The sequence below is a fragment of the Salmo salar genome, chromosome ssa10 (assembly GCF_905237065.1).
Source record: "Salmo salar chromosome ssa10, Ssal_v3.1, whole genome shotgun sequence".
NCBI classification, from domain to species: domain Eukaryota; kingdom Metazoa; phylum Chordata; class Actinopteri; order Salmoniformes; family Salmonidae; genus Salmo; species Salmo salar.
The window spans coordinates 66,447,803-66,466,480 of NC_059451.1; the positions used below are offsets into that span (position 1 = coordinate 66,447,803).

The 18,678-nt window shown below is 42.3% G+C and overlaps 1 protein-coding gene across 1 annotated transcript in view; it reads left to right on the forward strand.

Annotated features, from left to right (window-relative positions):
• Positions 1-18,678, forward strand: part of abtb2b (ankyrin repeat and BTB (POZ) domain containing 2b) — a 173,293-nt gene that overhangs the window by 77,646 nt on the left and 76,969 nt on the right. The window contains exon 2 of the mRNA XM_014123879.2: positions 10,247-10,405. Coding sequence (XP_013979354.2) covers positions 10,247-10,405 — 159 coding nt within the window. The remainder of the gene's footprint in view (positions 1-10,246; positions 10,406-18,678) is intronic.

Sequence of the window (18,678 nt, forward strand, 5' to 3'; positions counted from 1 at the left end):
ATTGAGATAAAAAGGATAAGACATTTCTTATAATTGGGACACTTGTCTACCATCCATATTTCCTGGTCTCTTTTATGACATCATCTCTGCATCTCATCCAGCCTCCAAAGAATACCTCTGCACTCTAAACCTTACCCTCTAGCCAAGCTCCTCTCCCAGCTTTGTACAGAGTTGCAGAAGTTTTGGGGACTGGATTTGTGGAGTTGTCTCAGGCACTGCGGTGATGTTTAGCTGTGATTTGTAGCTGTGATCCCCACATGACGTTTGCAGGGTAACCTCAATGTGTGGCCACAACCGCCCCTCTCTCCTCCCCCCATCTCCCATAGTACCCCAGCATATTCTACATATTCTTCATCCAGTAATCATTGCTATGCATGCAGCCTGATGTGCACACACACACACACACTCTCTATTTCTTCCCCACCCTCTCTCGGTCCCAGTGTGAAATGGTCCATGTCGTGATGGTAGTGGTAGTGGTGGTATCGGGGATATGGCCTGGCTCAGCAGGGATGACGCAGGCTGGGGTTCAGTGGTGAAGGCGACCAGGGTGTGTGTGTGTGTGTGTGTGTGTGTGTGTGCAGTGCACATATGAGTGTGCACATAGGTTTGTATGCATGTAAGTGTGTGGGCCCTCTCCCTGTGCACACACACACTCCTCCTTTTTCCTAAATGGACCAAAACACAGAGAGGTCACACTATAGGTCAAGTATGCATCACTGCAGTCCAGTCCCATGTGTTAACTCACATTACTTTGGTATTTCAACATATGTTTGAGAGAAAGCAAGAGAGCTTAAGAAGGAACAAAAGAAAGAGAGAGCAAGGCAAATTAAAGAACGTCCCTGAGCAAGATAAGTATTATTCCAGTGACTATATTAAGATTGTTAAAAATAGGGCACATCTACATTGTGATTATTTAGGATATTTTCAGCGAGCCAAAGAAAGGAAACGTCCACAATGTTATTCCCCCCCGAGAGGATTCAATAAAGAAGAAAAGGAATTGTCAACAATGTGCTTTATCTGGACAGATATGGTACTGTATTTTAAGAACACAACATTTTGTTTGAGCCGAAGACATCACAGTGAGCTTAGAAGCCGTTCAGAACAGTCCCAAAGTGTCAAGTTTAAAATAACAATACTTTAAAAAATTACAACTGTCGAAAGTGAATGTTGTGTAAACATTAAGTTACACTCTCACCGTTCCATCATGGCCAGCAATCTCACGGTTTGTGAATAGGATCTCAAATATGCCTCCTAATAGTGTGAAGAGTGAGACTAACTAACTTCATTCTCGAGCGAGATGTCTCCTTTAAGAATGGATGTCACATCTCATCAGATGTGTCTGTCACTCCCAAGTGAAGAAGACCAGAGAAAGCTAAGCAGTAGAAGTTGTCACGTAGGCACAGATCCAGGATCAGCTTACACTCTCACAATCCTAACCTTTACCATTAGTGGTCTAAGACACAAAATTGACCTTATATCATCGATACCATAGTAGTTGGCTAAACAGCACCAACCAATCTATGTCCAGGCAGGCTAATGTCATCCTTATCTTGAAGCTATCGTAAAATGAAGCCAATGACAGAATCCTATAAGTATTTAACACTGTCACCTCTCCTCCTCTGTTTCTGAGGCCACCACAGAACACCATCTCTACAGACACACTCGGGACAGATCAAAATCTAATAACTGAAACAAATAACTGAAAGGTCTTTAGACGGTAGTGTGGCTGTATACCATTCATCCATTTAATGAGTTTCTACCCTCACTATCTCTCTGAGAGCTGCATGAGAAGTCAAGCCACGTGAGGGAGAGAGAGAGGTCTATTAGAGGAAGTATAGCTATATACACACACACACACACACACACACACACACACACACACACACACACACACACACACACACACATACATGTCTATTAAAGTAATTCCAGCTCTATAGGGTTCAGCCATGCTAACGTTAACAGGCATTGTAACGGATGAGTCTCTGGGCTCGACTGATTAAGGCTCGTTATCTGGGGTTAATTAAACTGCCTGGATTGACAGGTTGAAGTGAGCTGAGCTTTGTGTGTGTGTGTGAGAGAGCGAGATGGATAGATAGATCCTAATAATAATGAGAGAGAACATAATGTCTGCCTTCCTGAATGTGCTTTCTTTTAGACAGTGTGTTTCTCTCCGCTGTAGTTTGTGGGCCCCCTCGCTCTCACAATATGTCCACTTTCATATCCCATATCTCTAAATAGGAATGTCCTAGACTTATGCTAGTTTCTTAGACACTCAGATACAAAACCTGTCTCTTCAAATATGATTTATACATCTGGTGGAAAAATACAATACCAGCTTGTTGTTTTCTACCGGTTTTGAAATACTGTTGGGAGTGGTGAGAGCGCTGTTTGGCTATATGCGTGTGTGTGTTTGCATGCAAAAATTCCTGCACTCTATTTTAACAACCCTAAGCGCTGGCGGTAGTGCTATAGGTCTGCTGGTGTATTAGAAATATTTTTGCTATTTTCACAGCTGGAATTATGAGTGCAAAAGGGCTTGGTTTTGATGAATAAACAAGTTGTAGGTGTGATGAGGGCTTGGCCACTCACTGGCCAATCAACATGTTCCTTGGCTTAATACTGCATGCGTTTTTCTCAAGTTCTGTAGGTTTTTGATGTTCTTTGCGTTATTTCCCATAAATTGTATTATGTGTGAGGCACATTCTAAATAAGGGAAATGTAGCTTAGACCTGCCGTTGATACTGCATTACGGGACTGAATAATTAAAAAATTGTTTGGAGGAGTACGTCTTTGGTAAGTGGATGAGAGGTACTCTTTGGAGATGGTGATTGATACTTGAATAAATGAAATTAAGTGTGCAGCTAGGCATATGTATGTTTTAGGGTGTACAGTATATTTTCAATTCAAGGCACGCTGACAAATCATTTAAACACTTTTTTTTTTTACTTTGCAAGGCCAGGATGAAAAAAGACAAGGCACATTGCTGTTGAACCAGACTTAGTAGCCTAGGCCTAGGGTAAGGGTAGCTTATGGAGTGCTTAATATGAAATGGAAATCAACATCTGTTTTTTAAAACAACAATATTTCTAAATGGAATGGTATCAGAAGCATGATGTCATAAATCACTTCTCCCATTCCATGGCACTGTGTGCACACGTAGGCCTAAACATCTGCTGTTGATATGGCTTAATATGAGGACTGAATAGTTTGGAGGAGCATCTTTGGTAATCTTTGAAATGGGGATGGATAGCCTACTTTACCAAGGGAAATTAAGTATGCAGGTATGTGAATTGTGAATAATGAAAAAGCATGAGGGCAAAACCCCTCAGTAGATCATTTAAAACCCCTTCATTCATGGATAATTGCCAGCATAAAAAGACACACCTATGAGATGCTGCTAAACCAGCCTTGATTAAGTGTAGGCTATGCTTGGTTTTTAATCAAATCAAACAAAACTGGGCTACAATCGTTTTTTCATGTTTCTAAATACAATAATTTTTTTCATGTTTCTAAAAATGAGATTCACCAGCACAAAAGGCATGTCTCTCTTCCATTGGCACTGTGCGTTATGACTGGTCAGGCTGTGCTTCCGCTCTCAAAGTCCATGCCGTTATCAACTGTGTTGTTGTTTTTTGTAGGTCTTAAAACTTCCCTTTAGCGCTGCATGAAATGGTCACTTTAGCACTTGTTTTTAAGGACACCTGAAATATTGCGACCCCGCCCACCTCAGCGCAAGCGAGCTGACGTTAGACAGGTAAATTGCCGAACCTGCCATTAGGGCTGGAAAATGCCAGTGCGCTAGTTTTTACATGACGGAAGTGCAAACTGACGTGCGTTTGACACTTGCATCTCCTTAGCGCCAGCCGAAAATAGAGCTCCCCAGTGTACATGTACGTATATTTGGGAACGTGTGTGTGTGTGCGCGTGACTCAGGAACCTGTTTGCGGACACGGCAGTATTTCCTTTCAATGGTTTTACTGTTTAACTGGTCTTTTTAAATATTCAACTTTCTCTCCTCTCTCATCCAGTAAGCAGATTTTATGTTCTGATGATTGACTCAGGAGTCTTGGGCTACGTACCAAATGGCTTCTTATTCCCTACAAAGTGTATTACTTTTGACAAGATCACATGCTTATCACCCCGGCCATCCTACAATCTAAGCTTGATGCCCTCAATCTCACACAAATTATCAATGAACCTACCAGGTACAACCCCAAATCCGTAAACACAGGCACCCTCATAGATATCATCCTAACCAACCTGCCCTCCAAATACACCTCTGCTGTCTTCAACCAGGATCTCAGCGATCACTGCCTCATTGCTTGCGTCCGTAATGGGTCTGCGGCAGTGGCGGTTCTAGACCATTTCAACTGGGGGGGCCAAGCTGGGGCCAGTTGTACTGTTAGAGGGGCCAGTTACATTAGACGTTATTGTTGTCATATCGTTTTCTTCACTGCATTGCAGGCATTAGCAGGCAAAAGACCATGTTCCGCGTTGCCACTGTCTATTAACGAATGTAAAAAAAGAACGATAGCAAAAACGTATGTAAACATTTTCATACTCCACATTTAGGGGGGCCACAAGGGGGTCCAAAATTGTTGTCACAGGGGCACTGCACCCCCCCTGCGAGGACCGCTAGTGGTCTGCGGTCAAACGACCGCCACTCATCACTGTCAAACGCTCCCTAAAACACTTCAGCGAACAGGCCTTTCTAATCGACCTGGCCGGTGTATCCTGGAAGGATATTGACCTCATTCCATCAGTAGAAGATGCCTGGTTATTCTTTAAAAGTGCTTTTCTCACAATCTTAAATAAGCATACCCCATTCAAAAAATGTAGAACCAGGAACAGATATAGCCCGTGGTTCACTCCAGACCTGACTGCCCTTGACCAGCACAAAAACATCCTCTGGCGTACAGCATTAGCATCAAATAGCCTCGGCGATATGAAACTTTTCATGGAAGTTAGGAACCAATATACACAGGCAGTTAGGAAAGCGCAGGCTAGCTTTTTTAGAAATTTGCATCCTGCAGCACAAACTCAAAAAAGTTCTGGGACACTGTAAAGTCCTTAGAGAATAAGAGCACCTCCTCCCAGCTGCCCACTGCACTGAGGCTAGGAAACACTGTCACCACCGATAAATCCACAATAATTGAGAATTTCAATAAGCATTTTTCTCCCGCTGGCCATGCTTTCCACCTGGCCACCCCTACCCTGGTCAACAGCCCTGCACCCCCCGCAACTTGCCCAAGCCTCCCCCATTTCTCCTTCACCCAAATCCAGATAGCTGACATTCTGAAAGAGCTGCAAAATATGGACCCCTTCAAATCAGCAGGGCTAGACAATCTGGACCCTCTCTTTCTAAAATGATCAGCCGAAATTGTTGCAACCCCTGTTACTAGCCTGTTCAACCTCTCTTTTGTATCGTCTGAGATCCCCAAAGATTGGAAAGCTGCCACGGTCATCCCCCTCTTTGAAGGGGGAGACACTCTAGACCCAAACTGCTACAGACTTATATCTATCCTACCCTGCCTTTCTAAGGCCTTCGAAAGCAGATCACCGAACAGTTCGTACCTTATCCGCTACGCAATCTGGTTTCCTAGCTGGTCATGGGTGCACCTCTGCCATGCTCAAGGTCCTAAACGATATCATAACTGCCATCGATAAGAGATAATACTGTGCAGCTGTATTCATCGACCTGGGCAAGGCTTTCGACTCTGTCAATCACCACATTCTTATCGGCAGACTCAACAGCCTTGGTTTTTCAAATGACTGCCTCGCCTGGTTCACCAACTACTTCTCAGACAGAGTTCAGTGTGTCAAATCCGAGGGCCTGTTGTTCGGACCTCTGGCAGTCTCTATGGGGGTGCCACAGGGTTCAATTCTCGGGCCAACTCTTTTCTCTGTATACATCAATGATGTCGCTCTTGCTGCTGGTGATTCTCTGATCCACCTCTACGCAGACGACACCATTCTGTATACTTCTGGCCCTTCTTTGGACACTGTGTTAACTAACCTCCAGATGAGTCTTCCGTGCCATTACAACTCTCCTTCCGTGGCCTCCAACTGCTCTTAAATGCAAGTAAAACTAAATGCATGCTCTTCAACCGATCACTGCCCACACCTGCCCGCCCGTCCAGCGTCACTACTCTGGATGGTTCTGACTTAGAATATGTGGAAAACTACAAATACCTAGGTGTCTGGTTAGACTGTAAACTCTTCTTCCAGACTCACATTAAGCATCTTAAATCCAAAATTAAATCTAGAATTGGTTATCTGTTTCCCAACATAGCATCCTTCACTCATGCTGCCAAACATACCCTCGTAAAACTGACTATCCTGCCGATCCTTGACTTCGGTGATTTACAAAATAGCCTCCAACACTCTACTCATTGGATGCAGTTTATCACAGTGCCATCTGTTTTGTCACCAAAGCCCCATATACTACCCAACCACTGCGACCTGTATGCTCTTGTTGGCTGGCCCTTGCTTCATATTCGTCGCGAGACGCACTAGCTCCAGGTCATCTATAAGTCTTTGCTAGGTAAAGCCCCGCCTTATCTCAGCTCACTGGTCACCATAGCAGCACCCCCCCCGTAGCACATGCTCCAGTAGGTATATCTCGCTGGTCACCCCCAAAACCATTTCCTCTTTTGGCCGCCTTTCCTTCCAGTTCTCTGCTGCCAATGACTGGAACGAATTGCAAAAATCACTGAAGCTGGAGTCCCATATCTCCCTCACCAACTTTAAGCACCAGCTGTCAGAGCAGCTCACAGATCACTGCACCTGTACATAGCCCATCCAACTACCTCATCCCCATACTGTTATTTTTTTTTTTTTTGCTCCTTTGCACCCCAGTATCTCTACTTGCACATTCATCTTCTGCACATCTATCACTCCAGTGTTTAATGGCTAAATTGTAATTATTTTGCCGCTATGGCCTATCTATTGCCTTACCTCCCTTATCTTACCTAATTTGCGCACACTGTATATTGACTTTTTTTCTCTATTGTGTTATTGACTGTATGTTTGTTTTATTTTATGTGTAACTCTGTGTTGTTGTTTGTGTCGCACTGCTTTGCTTTATCTTGGCCAGTCGCAGTTGTAAATGAGAACTTGTTCTCAACTAGCCTACTTGGTTAAATAAAGGTGAAATAAAATGTTTAAAAAATGGGCCCTGGTCAAAAATAGACTACAAAATGATTGCTCTATATAGGTGTCATTTGGGACACATCCTTGGAGAAGCTGCAGAAAAGAAAAAAGTGAAAGGACATCAGCTTTAGAAGTATTCAGTAGTTTTTTTTTAAAAGGATCAGCAGATTTTTTTCCAATCCGTCACTGACGTGCCTTCCAAGGTTCCAGTTTGACTGGCCAGCGTTCCGCATGCATGCCGGAAGCACATGGGAACTGGCCAGTGTTCCGCATGCAGGGTGACTGGCCAGCATTCCGCATGCTGGCCAGTCACCCTGCAGCTCCTGAGAAAGAGATAGGGATCTGGAGAAAATAAGAGAGGAGGAGATAAGCTGCTTTATTTATTTCCTTTATTTCTGCTTGGGGCTGCGTTCATAAGTCACAAACCTGCACTTATCTTTTCGTTCGGTCCTTCTCTTTTCCTTCGTTAGCCATCCCTCTCTCCTCTCAATTCTTCTGGGCTTGCTCTGGTGCCAAAATAAAGGTTTTTCCCTGGGGCTCTGAGAAAAGAGGTACAACACACACAGAGACAGGCCCCAGAGCCATAGATACAGAGTTGAACAAACTCACAGCCATGCATAATAGAGCCAGCCCCCTTTCTCAAACTGGACACTGAGGTCTGCAGAACTTTTAGGTTGTGTTCATTGGGGCCGGCAACAGAAACTGGAAACAAAAATGTGTGTTTCTTATTTGTCAAGTCCAGGTAGTCCCTCTGTTTCAGTCCATTTTGTTTCATTTAGTGCCTAATGAAAACGACCCAAGTCAGTGGAACCTCTGGCCAATCAGTGTCATTCATTCGATTTGAGTACCACTGCAGAAGAGTCTAATCGCATCATGAATGCTTTTGCTCTGGCAATGAGCAGGTAGAGCTAGCAGCCCTTATATCAATTGCCTAAACAATTACAGGTCCTGGAACATATCCTGGATCTAACCCAAACTGATGAACCTGAAAAAGCAGTTACTTAAACACTTTTAAAGACAGTGGATCTTTGCAGGCAGGAGGACAATGTGTTACATTTCACCCATCACTTCTCTTTGTCACTCCTCAACTTTGCAATCTGCCAGCCTAGGCTACCTGCCGCCCCTAATCCTGGTTGAAAAGATAATATCCTGGCATAATATTGAAATGTCACCCAAGGCTTTTTCTCAAATGGTACCTTTACTCCATATTTGCCCTGGTAAAAAGTAGTGAATTATATAGGGAATGGAGTGCCATTTGGGATGCAGACCTAGTCTTTCACTGCCTTCCTCCAACTGCCAGTAACCGAAAGGTTGCTGGATCGATACCCCAAGCTGACAAGGTACAAATCTATTGTTCTGCCCCTGAACAAAGCAGTTAACCCACTGTTCCCCGGTAGGCTGTCATTGTAAATAAGAATTTCTTCTAAATTCACTTGCCTAGTTAAATAAGGTTAAATAAAAAATTACAATAAAAAAAATGCTTGATGTATTTTAATGTCATGTAGAATAAAATGAATTCTATGCGATAAGGGTTATCTAATGACTTCACTCGATCATAATAGAATTTTGACATTGACATGTGGTGAGGAAATTGAATTGAAGGAGGGGACAAGGAATGTTCTTTCTATTTTCCCTCTCTCTTGTTTCTGTCTCTCTCTTACCCAGTCAGTCATTAAACTCTTAGTGGGTGTGGCTAGATTTGAGTAACAGCTGCTCACCCAGCTTTGACCAAAAAAGTGGTTACACACTCAGGAAGTGCTGCATTTCCATGACAACTATGCTTTCCTCCCCTTACTAATTGTGCTGATGCACACACACTCTTTCTCACACACAAGAGTGGACGTGGTTCCAAGAGGGTCATTCTTAGGAGGAAATGCCAGTCATGTCCCTTAAAGACCCCATCTATCTCAGGCAGTGAAGGCAGTGTGCGTGTATGTGCATGTGTTTGCATGAGCGCGTGTACATTGCATGTGTCAGCACTAGGAACATATTGGCAGGATAGGGGTTGTTAGGGTTAAAATTTTGGTCAGGTGGTCTCTAACCCCACACCCTACCACATGTCTTCCCTGTGGCTCAGTTGGTAGAGCATGGTGTTTGCAACGCCAGCATGGTGTGTGCAATGCCAGGGTTGTGGGTTCGATTCCCACGGGGGGCCAGTACAAAAAGAAAATGCATGAAATGTATGCATTCACTACTGTAAGTCGCTCTGGATAAGAGCCTCTGCTAAATGACTAAAATGTAATGTAAATGTGTAACCCCGACTGTGGGTAGCTGACAGTGAGTGGCGACAGCAGGGCAACATCTTGGTATTTATGACTGAAACCAGACCCAGAGTGCACTGCTCCACCTGTTACCAACAGTAGCTAGCTAGGCCTAACCATAGAAATATAATTACTACAACGGACATCTCCATTCAAGTCAATGTTCTGAAATTCTATGTCTTTAGGCCTAAGATGCTAATGAATAAATAAAACATTTTCTTAAACTACCCTCTTATGACCAAGCTTTCCATTTAAAAAACCTTTTCTCCAGATAAACTTCCCTCAATAGTCACTAACACAACTACCAAAGCTTGTTTTACTGCTGGTATACCCATTGCCTCTAAAGTTCAGTATTTCACATGGCATGCATCCATAAAGGCACCCTATTTCTTATATTGTGCACTACTTTTGACCAGGGCCCATGAAACTGCCAAAGGACTTGGAGCAAGTTTTGTCAGAACTGATTTGCCAATGCCTACTTTATTACATGTGTAATTCAAACCTGCTCTGTGCATGGCAGTAGTTGAGAGTAGGATTCAATTGAAAAAGATGACTGACTTTGTGTGTGTATGCCTGTGTTAGTGTATTTAACTGTTCGCCTGATTTTTGCAGTTAGCTCTGCTTCTTATTTCTGGATGTGTCCAGCCAGGGCAGGCCTCACGTTCGTGTGTGTGTGCGCGTGTTTATTTATCTTCAGCAGTATGGGTTATACAGCAGCGTTACAGGACCTCGTATATCGCCCAGTTTCAGCAGATGACCCGTGATTTATTTGTGATCCATTGGTGATTAAACACATCTCTCTCCTCCTCCCTCTTTCTCGTACTCCATAGGGGTGCTGTCCCTCCCGGCCTACTTCAGTCCTTACACAGAGGGCCAGGGACAGGGCCAGGCTGGGGTGGAGAGCAGAGAGGACGCCTATGCCCAACTGGAGCTCCGCACCCTCGAACAGTCCCTCCTGGCCACCTGCGTTGGCAGCATCTCCGAGCTCAGTAAGTGTGGGAAAAGAAGGGTGTGTGTGGGGTGGGCGTAGGGGTTTGTGTGTGTCATCTACGTGTGTGTGTGTGCGTTTTTAATTTTATTCTATTCACGTAATGAGATTTCTTTGAAGTTTTACACAATGTTAAAACTCTTTGTGAAAGTACTTTATTTTTTCAGAAACATTATCTCTCAGGGAATATAGTTCTCTCCAAAGCAAAAAATTGCTTTATTCAATTATTTGGACACTTAATAAGAAACACTCAAACATCAAGTAGATAAAGTAAAGGAATAATATAAATCACACATTTATTTGGATAAATCCTTAACATTTCTAACATTTGCTTATCATTCCCTCTGCCTGCCTGTTAGCTCTAACTCGGGAGGACAATAACCAGACATGGGCATTCCTTGTGCCAGATTAGCTGTTATTTTAGCCAGTCAACGTGTGGGAAATGGAGAACAGCGATAATATAGACACATTTATCACTGACTCTAGATTAGGCCCATCATATATCTGTACAGAATAAGCGGTCTACTGTACATGGTTAGTCTCCAAGGATGGTGTAGTTTAAAGGCTTTCTTGTCATGTGGAATGAAATGGAAGGGATACAGTAGGCTTGGGCGGTGTACCGTATATACCGTTTACCGGGATATTTGAAACAAGCCACGGGATGGTTTCTTTGAAGTTTTTCAATAAATGTGAATATTTGTAGCTACTTTTTAAGTTAATACCTGCAGTCAACTTGTGCAATACGTTACGAGATAAAGCAGATTGCGTTCTTCATTTCAGCATTCAATAGTTCCCCAGAACAGTAACGTGTTTATTTGTAAATAGCACAACGGGGGAAAGTGGGAGCAGGTGAGTCCGTAGCGTTCTATACTGTATCTATCGGCGAGTTTCTGTTGTACAGTGCACATGAGGTGATGAAGTTACACTTGTATGCAGTTCACTACTAAATGTTTGCCATCAGATATCTTACAATGGCTTTCCGCAAGAAGTCAAAGAGCCTTGGATGAGTTATCTGTACATTTGCAATTTCTTCCCGGTGCTTCCTATTAGCATTTTTTTTTCTTCTCCCCTCTGCTCCGTATACACATGCTGTTCTTCCTTCAGAAAAGCATGTATCACAACTTTGTTCATTTGCACAATTTGTCTCATTCACTTTCACTTATAAATGTCTCCGCTCTCCGAAAATGACATTCGGTAGCTACTAGCTATGCTTGTATAACTTTATGAGCTGGATTATCCTGTCTTGGCAATTAGTTTATGTTTTTGGTCGTTAGCATTTAGCTGTGATTTCACTATTAGTTTGTGCTAATTTTGTTAGCATTTTGGTAATAGCCCCAATGGGATTCTCTTGCATTTTTAGCACCTCCTTGTGTGGTGTAAGGATAATACCGTAAATGTTGGGATGAGAGAATGACGGTATGACGATATGAAAGCCTGGATCCCGCCCACGCCTAGGATACAGTGTTTGGATGTTGCTAACCTTCCCACATACTGTAAGAGGGTTCTGTCTTGTCTTTGTCTTTTTTCTTTCTCTCTCTTTCTCTCTCCTTCTCTGTCTCTCTCTGTTTTTCTCTCTCTCTAAATGTTTTTTGTCTGAGTAAATTCAATTAAATTTCAAGGAATTAAAGTTCCTTGTTGAAAATGAATAACACTTTTCATTCAGAATTTCAATGGACATTTCTGGAATGAAATTGAATTGAACCCTGCTCTTTGCATCCCTCTCATCAGAGATGGAAGGAAGCACAGGACCTCAGCGACATAGTACTCAGTCTACATAGAGGAAGGAGTCTGTGTCTACTCCATTGTGATGACAACCGGGTTATCCTTGATAACAAAAGACGTCTGGAGTTTGTCTCCTGGTTGTCCCACATCCCAACCCATCAAACCACCTAGAAAATGCTCAGACTGGGATGGGCTCAATAATGAAACCTTGGCTGCATCCCAAATGGCACGCTATTCCCTACACCAGTACTCTAGGACCAGGGTTGGGAAACAGTGCCCTACACTGTAAAAAAAAATATTGGTTGCTTCAACTTACAATAGTTTGTTAGCAGGCTGCTGTCAAGTCCAATATGGGGTACACGCAATACCATCAGGGGTACGCCAAATAGAAATGTGATTCGTATAAAAAAATATATTTTTAATTCACATTTTCAAACAGTCTATTTATATTTTCCAATGGGGCTATACATTTGGGGGAGTTTTTTTTCTCACCAGAGTAGCCTCATTTCACTGCCAAAAATAAAATTACACCATCTAGTGTTCAGTGAAATGTCAAATGTCAAATACATGTAGCCTAGTCAAATAATTAACATCCAATCATATTAACCGTTACCCTCTTGCGGGAATTCCACTAATGGTCCGTATGTAACCAAACATAGCAGCTGCTCATTCCATTTGCTCGAAAATTGATAAATGGTTAAAAAAAGTAAGGTCCGCGTCCATAGAGACATATACCAGCTCTACTGGAGGTACTGCTACTACCAGCAGTACTACACCTGCACCTGTCGATGACACAAGTTGTTCTGCTTCCACGAGCACATCCAATGCTAGCATCAGTAATTCTATTTTTGTTGTTCGCCCAGCTAGCATGGACACTGACAGTTGTGATTCTGATGCAGCCGAAGCGCTACTGCCCCCTTACCTGGGAAAGCACCGAACAACAGACAGGGACGTTGGACCATCGAAGAGGCGCAAATATGATGAGAACTACATTGATTTGGGGTTCACTTATATTGGGAGTAGTGCCTTTCCTCAGCCACAGTGTGTTATATGTGCAAAAGTACTATCTCACAACTCGATGAAACCTTCACTCTTGCGCACACATTTAGAAACAAAACATGCCAATTTGAAAAATATGCCACGGGAGTTTTTTGAGCGAGAATTAAGACGACTTTCGAGTAGTTAGAAGTGTATAAAAGCAACCGATACCATTAATAATAAGGGGCTAGAAGCGTCTTATATGGTGAGCTACTGAGTGGCTAGGACAGGCAAGCCCCATACTATTGTGGAGGACTTCATTCTTCCTGCTACCGCGGATATGGCTGGGACAATGCTGGGGGAAAAGGCCAAAAAAACTATACAGACAATGACTTCATCAAACAACACTGTTTCATGACGCATCAGTGACATGGCAGGAGATGTTTTGAAACAATTAGTGCTTCGCATAAAAGCCAGTGAATTCTCTGTGTTCCAGCTGGATGAGTCAACAGACATGTGGGCCTGGCACAGCTCCTGGTATATGTCCGTTACGTTTATAGGGGGTCAATTAAGGAAGATCTTCTTCTGCAAACCACTGGAAACCAGGACACCAGGAGAGGATATTTTTAAAGTACTGGACAGCTTTGTGACATCAAATGGACTGACTTTGGTGGTCCATTTGCACAGCACTTACACAAATGACTGACGATTGGCTGAGAGAAATTTATGATAAAATGATTGTGCAGCTTTTGACATTATTGATTCTAGTCCACTGATGTGTTATGGCTTTACACCCCCTGCAGAACACAGGGTGTTCTTTAATGGAAGCCTATCATATATAATCCAGTTAGAATCAGGAATTCCCCAGGGAAGCTGTTTAGGTCCCTTGCTTTTTTGCATTTTTACTAACGACATGCCACTGACTTTGAGTAAAGCCAGAGTTTCTATGTATGCGGAGGACTCAACACTATACACGTCAGCTACTACAGCGACTGAAATGACTGCAACACTCAACAAAGAGCTGCAGTTAGTTTCAGAGTGGGTGGCAAGGAATAAGTTAGCCCTAAATATTTCAAAAAAATATTTCAAAACCCTAAACCTTAACTAAATTTTGTAATAAATAATGTGGAAATTGAGCACGTTGAGATGACTAAACTGCTTGGAGTAACACTAGATTGTAAACTGTCATGGTCAAAACATATTTATGCAGTAGTAGTCTGTCTATAATAAAGTGATGCTCTGTCTTCTTAACAACACTATCAACAAGGCAAGTCCTACAGGCCCTTGTTTTGGTCGCACCTTGACTATTGATCAGTCGTGTGGTCAGGTGCCACAAAAAAGGCGTATGAAAATCGCAATTGGCTCAGAACAGGGCAGCACGGCTGGCCCTTGGATGTACACAGAGAGCTAATATTAATAATATACATGTCAATCTCTCCTTGCTGAAAGTGGAGGAGAGATTGACTTCATCACTACTTTTATTTATGAGAGGTATTGACATGTGGAATGCACCGAGCTGTCTGTCTAAACTACTGGCACACAGCTTGGACACCCATGCATACCCCACAAGACATGCCATAAGAGGTCTCGTCACAGTCCCCAAGTCCAGACCAGACTATGGGAGGCACACAGTACTACATAAAGCCATGACTACATGGAACTCTATTCCACATCAAGTAACTGACGCAAGCCGTAAAATTAGATTTAAAAAAACAGATTAAAAAAACACCTTAATGAACAGCGGGACTGTGAAGAAACACAAACATTGGTACAGACACATGCATTCACACACACGATAAAATATGCACTATACATACACATGGATTTAGTGCTGTAGATATGTGGTACTGGTGGAGTAGGGGCCTGAGGGCACACAGTGTGTTGTGAAATTTTTTTATGTATTGTAATGTTTTAAAATTGTATAAACTACTTTAATTTTTCTGGACCCCAGGAAGAGTAGCTGCTGCAGCATCCACCGAGAGTATCTTTCCTGCCAAGGGAATGCCTGACAGCTTGAAAGACGTATTTGAAAATGGTTAACCTTGTTAAAGCAAAGCCCCTGAACTCTCGTGTATTTTCTGCACTATGCAATGATATGGGCAGCGACCATGTAACACTTTTACAACATACAGAAGTGCGCTGGTTATCAAGGGGCAAAATATTGATACTTTTTTTTAATTGAGAGACGTGCTTAAAGTTTTCTTTACTGACCATAATTTTCACTTTTCTGACCGCTTGCATGATGACGAGTTTCTCACACGACTGGCCTATCTGTGTATGATTTCTTTGTGTGCAAATGAACTGAAGCTTACGGACAATGTCAAATGTGATATAGCGAATCACCTGAGTGAGTTGGGTGCGCAATTACACAGGTACTTTCCCGAAACGGATGACACAAACAACTGGATTCGTTATCCCTTTCATGCCCTGCCTCCAGTCCACTTACTGATATCTGAACAAGAGAGCCTCATCGAAATTTCAACAAGCGGTTCTGTAAAAATGTAATTTAATCAGAAGCCACTGCCAGATTGCTGTATTGGGATGCACTCAGAGTATCCTGCCTTGGCAAATCGCGCTGTTAAGACACTGATGCCCTTTGCAACCACGTACCTACAGTTGAAGTCGGAAGTTTACATGCACTTAGGTTGGAGTCATTAAAACTCGTTTTTTAACCACTCCACAAATTTCTTGTTAACAAACTATAGTTTTTGCAAGTCGGTTAGGACATCTACTTTGTCCATGACGCAAGTCATTTTTACAACAATTGTTTACAGACAGATTATTTCACTTATAATTCACTGTATCACAATTCCAGTGGGTCTGAAGTTTACATACACTAAGTTGACTGTGCCTTTAAACAGCTTGGAAACTTCCAGAAACTATGTCATGGCTTTAGAAGCTTCTGCTAGGCTAATTGACATCATTTGAGTCATTTGGAGGTGCACCTGTGGATGTATTTCAAGGCCTACCTTCAAACTCAGTGCCTCTTTGCTTGACATCATGGGAAAATCAAAAGAAATCAAAAGACCTCAGAAAAATAATTGTAGACCTCCACTAGTCTGGTTCATCCTTGGGAGCAATTTCCAAACCCCTGAAGGTACCACGCTAATCTGTATAAACAATAGTACGCAAGTATAAACACCATGGGACCACGCAGCCGTCATACCGCTCAGGAAGGCGACGCATTCTGTCTCTTTGGGTCGAAAAGTACTAATCAATCCCAGAACAGCGGCACAGGACCTTGTGAAGATGCTGGAGGAAACCGGTACAAAAGTATCTATATCCACAGTAAAATGAGTCCTATATCGACATAATCTGAAAGGCTGCTCAGCAAGGAAGAAGCCACTGCTCCAAAACCACCATAAAAAAGCCAGACTACGGTTTGCAACTGCATATGGGGACAAAGATCATACTTTTTGGAGAAATGTCCTCTGGTCTGATGAAACAAAAATAGAACTGCTTGGCCATAATGACCATCATTATGTTGGAGGAAAAAGGGGGAGGCTTGCAAGCCAAAGAACAGCATTCCAATCGTGCAGCACGGGGGTGGCAGCATCATGTTGTGGGGGTGCTTTGCTGCAGGAGGGACTGGTGCACTTCACAAAATAGATGGCATCATGAGAAAGGAAAATTCTGTGGATATATTGAAGCAACATCTCAAGACATCAGTCAGGAAGTTAAAGCTTGGTCGCAAATGGGTCTTCCAAATGGACAATGACCCCAAGCATACTTCCAAAGTTGTGGCAAAATGGCTTAAGGACAACAAAGTCAAGGTATCAGAGTGGCCATCACAAAGCCCTGACCTCAATCCTATAGAAGATTTGTGGGCAGAACTGAAAAACTGTGTGCAAGCAAGGAGGCCTACAAACCAGACTCGGTTACACCAGCTCTGTCAGGAGGAATGGGACAAAATTCACCCAACTTATTGTGGGAAGCTCGTGGAAGGCTGCCTAAAATGTTTGACCCAAGTTAAACATTTTAAAGGCAATGCTACCAAATACTAATTGAGTGTATGTAAACTTCTGGCCCACTGGGAATGTGATGAAAGAAATAAAAGCTGAAATAAATCATTCTCTCTACTATTATTCTGACATTTCACATTCTTAAAATAAAGTGGTGATCCTAACTAACCTAAGACAGGGAATTTTTAATAGGATTAAATGTCAGGAATTGTGAAAAACTGAGTTTTTAAATGTATTTGGCTAAGGTGTATGGAAACCTCCGACTATAACTATAACTGTATGTGAGAGTGGAGTCTCGGCCCTCGCTAGCATAAAAACTAAATACAGGCACAGACTGTGTGTGCTAAATGATTTAAGACTGAGACTCTCTCCAATATAAGCCAACGTTGCAGAGTTATGTGCATCCTTTCAAGAACATCGTTCTGATTAACCTGTGGTGAATTATTCACAATTTTTGATGAACAAATAAGGTTTATATGTAAGATGGTTAATTAAAGAGCAAAATTATTGATGATAATTATTTTATTATAATTTGTGCCCTAGTCACTTCCCATGAGCTGGGTTGTGACAAAAACTCACACTCATTCTTATGTTTAATAAATGTATTGTTTGTGTGTGTGTGTGTGTGTGTGTGTGTGTGTGTGTGTGTGTGTGTGTGTGTGTGTGGCAGGCTTACAATGATGGCAAAAAACATTTGGGAGTGCGCTGACCCTGGTGCTAGAGGGGGTATGCAGCTGGAGGTTGAGTGTTTGAAGGGTTACGGGACTGTAAAAAGTTTGGGAACCACTGCTCTGGAGGAAGACTTTGTCATCTTTCAGGATTTTATCATCTCATCCCGTAGAGTACCCTTTTCTCTCTACAAGTCCAAAAGCTGTTTTAGCTGTCTCACATCCTGAACGCAAGTTGGTGCAGCAACTCTGGTTAATTACACCAACATTGGGTTATTTTACACCACTAAGTGTTAATTTCAGTCTTACTCTGGCAAATTTTCTGTGACTTTATAATTGTTTAGTAACAACTTATGGTGTGTTGTATGTCTGCCTTAGGCATTTCATCACTTTACCTAAAGCAATCAAATATGACTGTATAGTGGCTTATAAGTATGCTATAACACACCATAACAAAGATCATGACTCATTAATAAGGATGTGCTGCTTGTTGACAAAAACGTTACAAATGCATCACACTGATGGTCATTTATAATGCTGTGTGATCCTTGAGGCAAAAGTGACCAGAAATTATGAAGCACTATGTTGCTGTACATTATAAGTTATTATGGTTATACTTGGATTGCATTAGGAGTATTGGTATTGGGAATTTTGGTATAGGGAATTATGGGTCTATATGAGTCTTTGTGTGTCTATAACTATGCTTATACTGCATTATTACTCTGTCCTAGTGCATTACTATTATTCTTATTATTTACATGTGGTTGTTTATTTACCTGCGTTGAAGTCACTCTGGATTAAAGCTTCTGCTAAATGACCTAAATGTGAAAATGTAAGGTTGCAAAACATGCTGGGTATTATTCTAATAAGAGCCTCCCCCTTAAAGTTGTCATCTGAACTTGACATTTTCACTCAGCACTACTGTTATGTTGCTTCAGTTGATT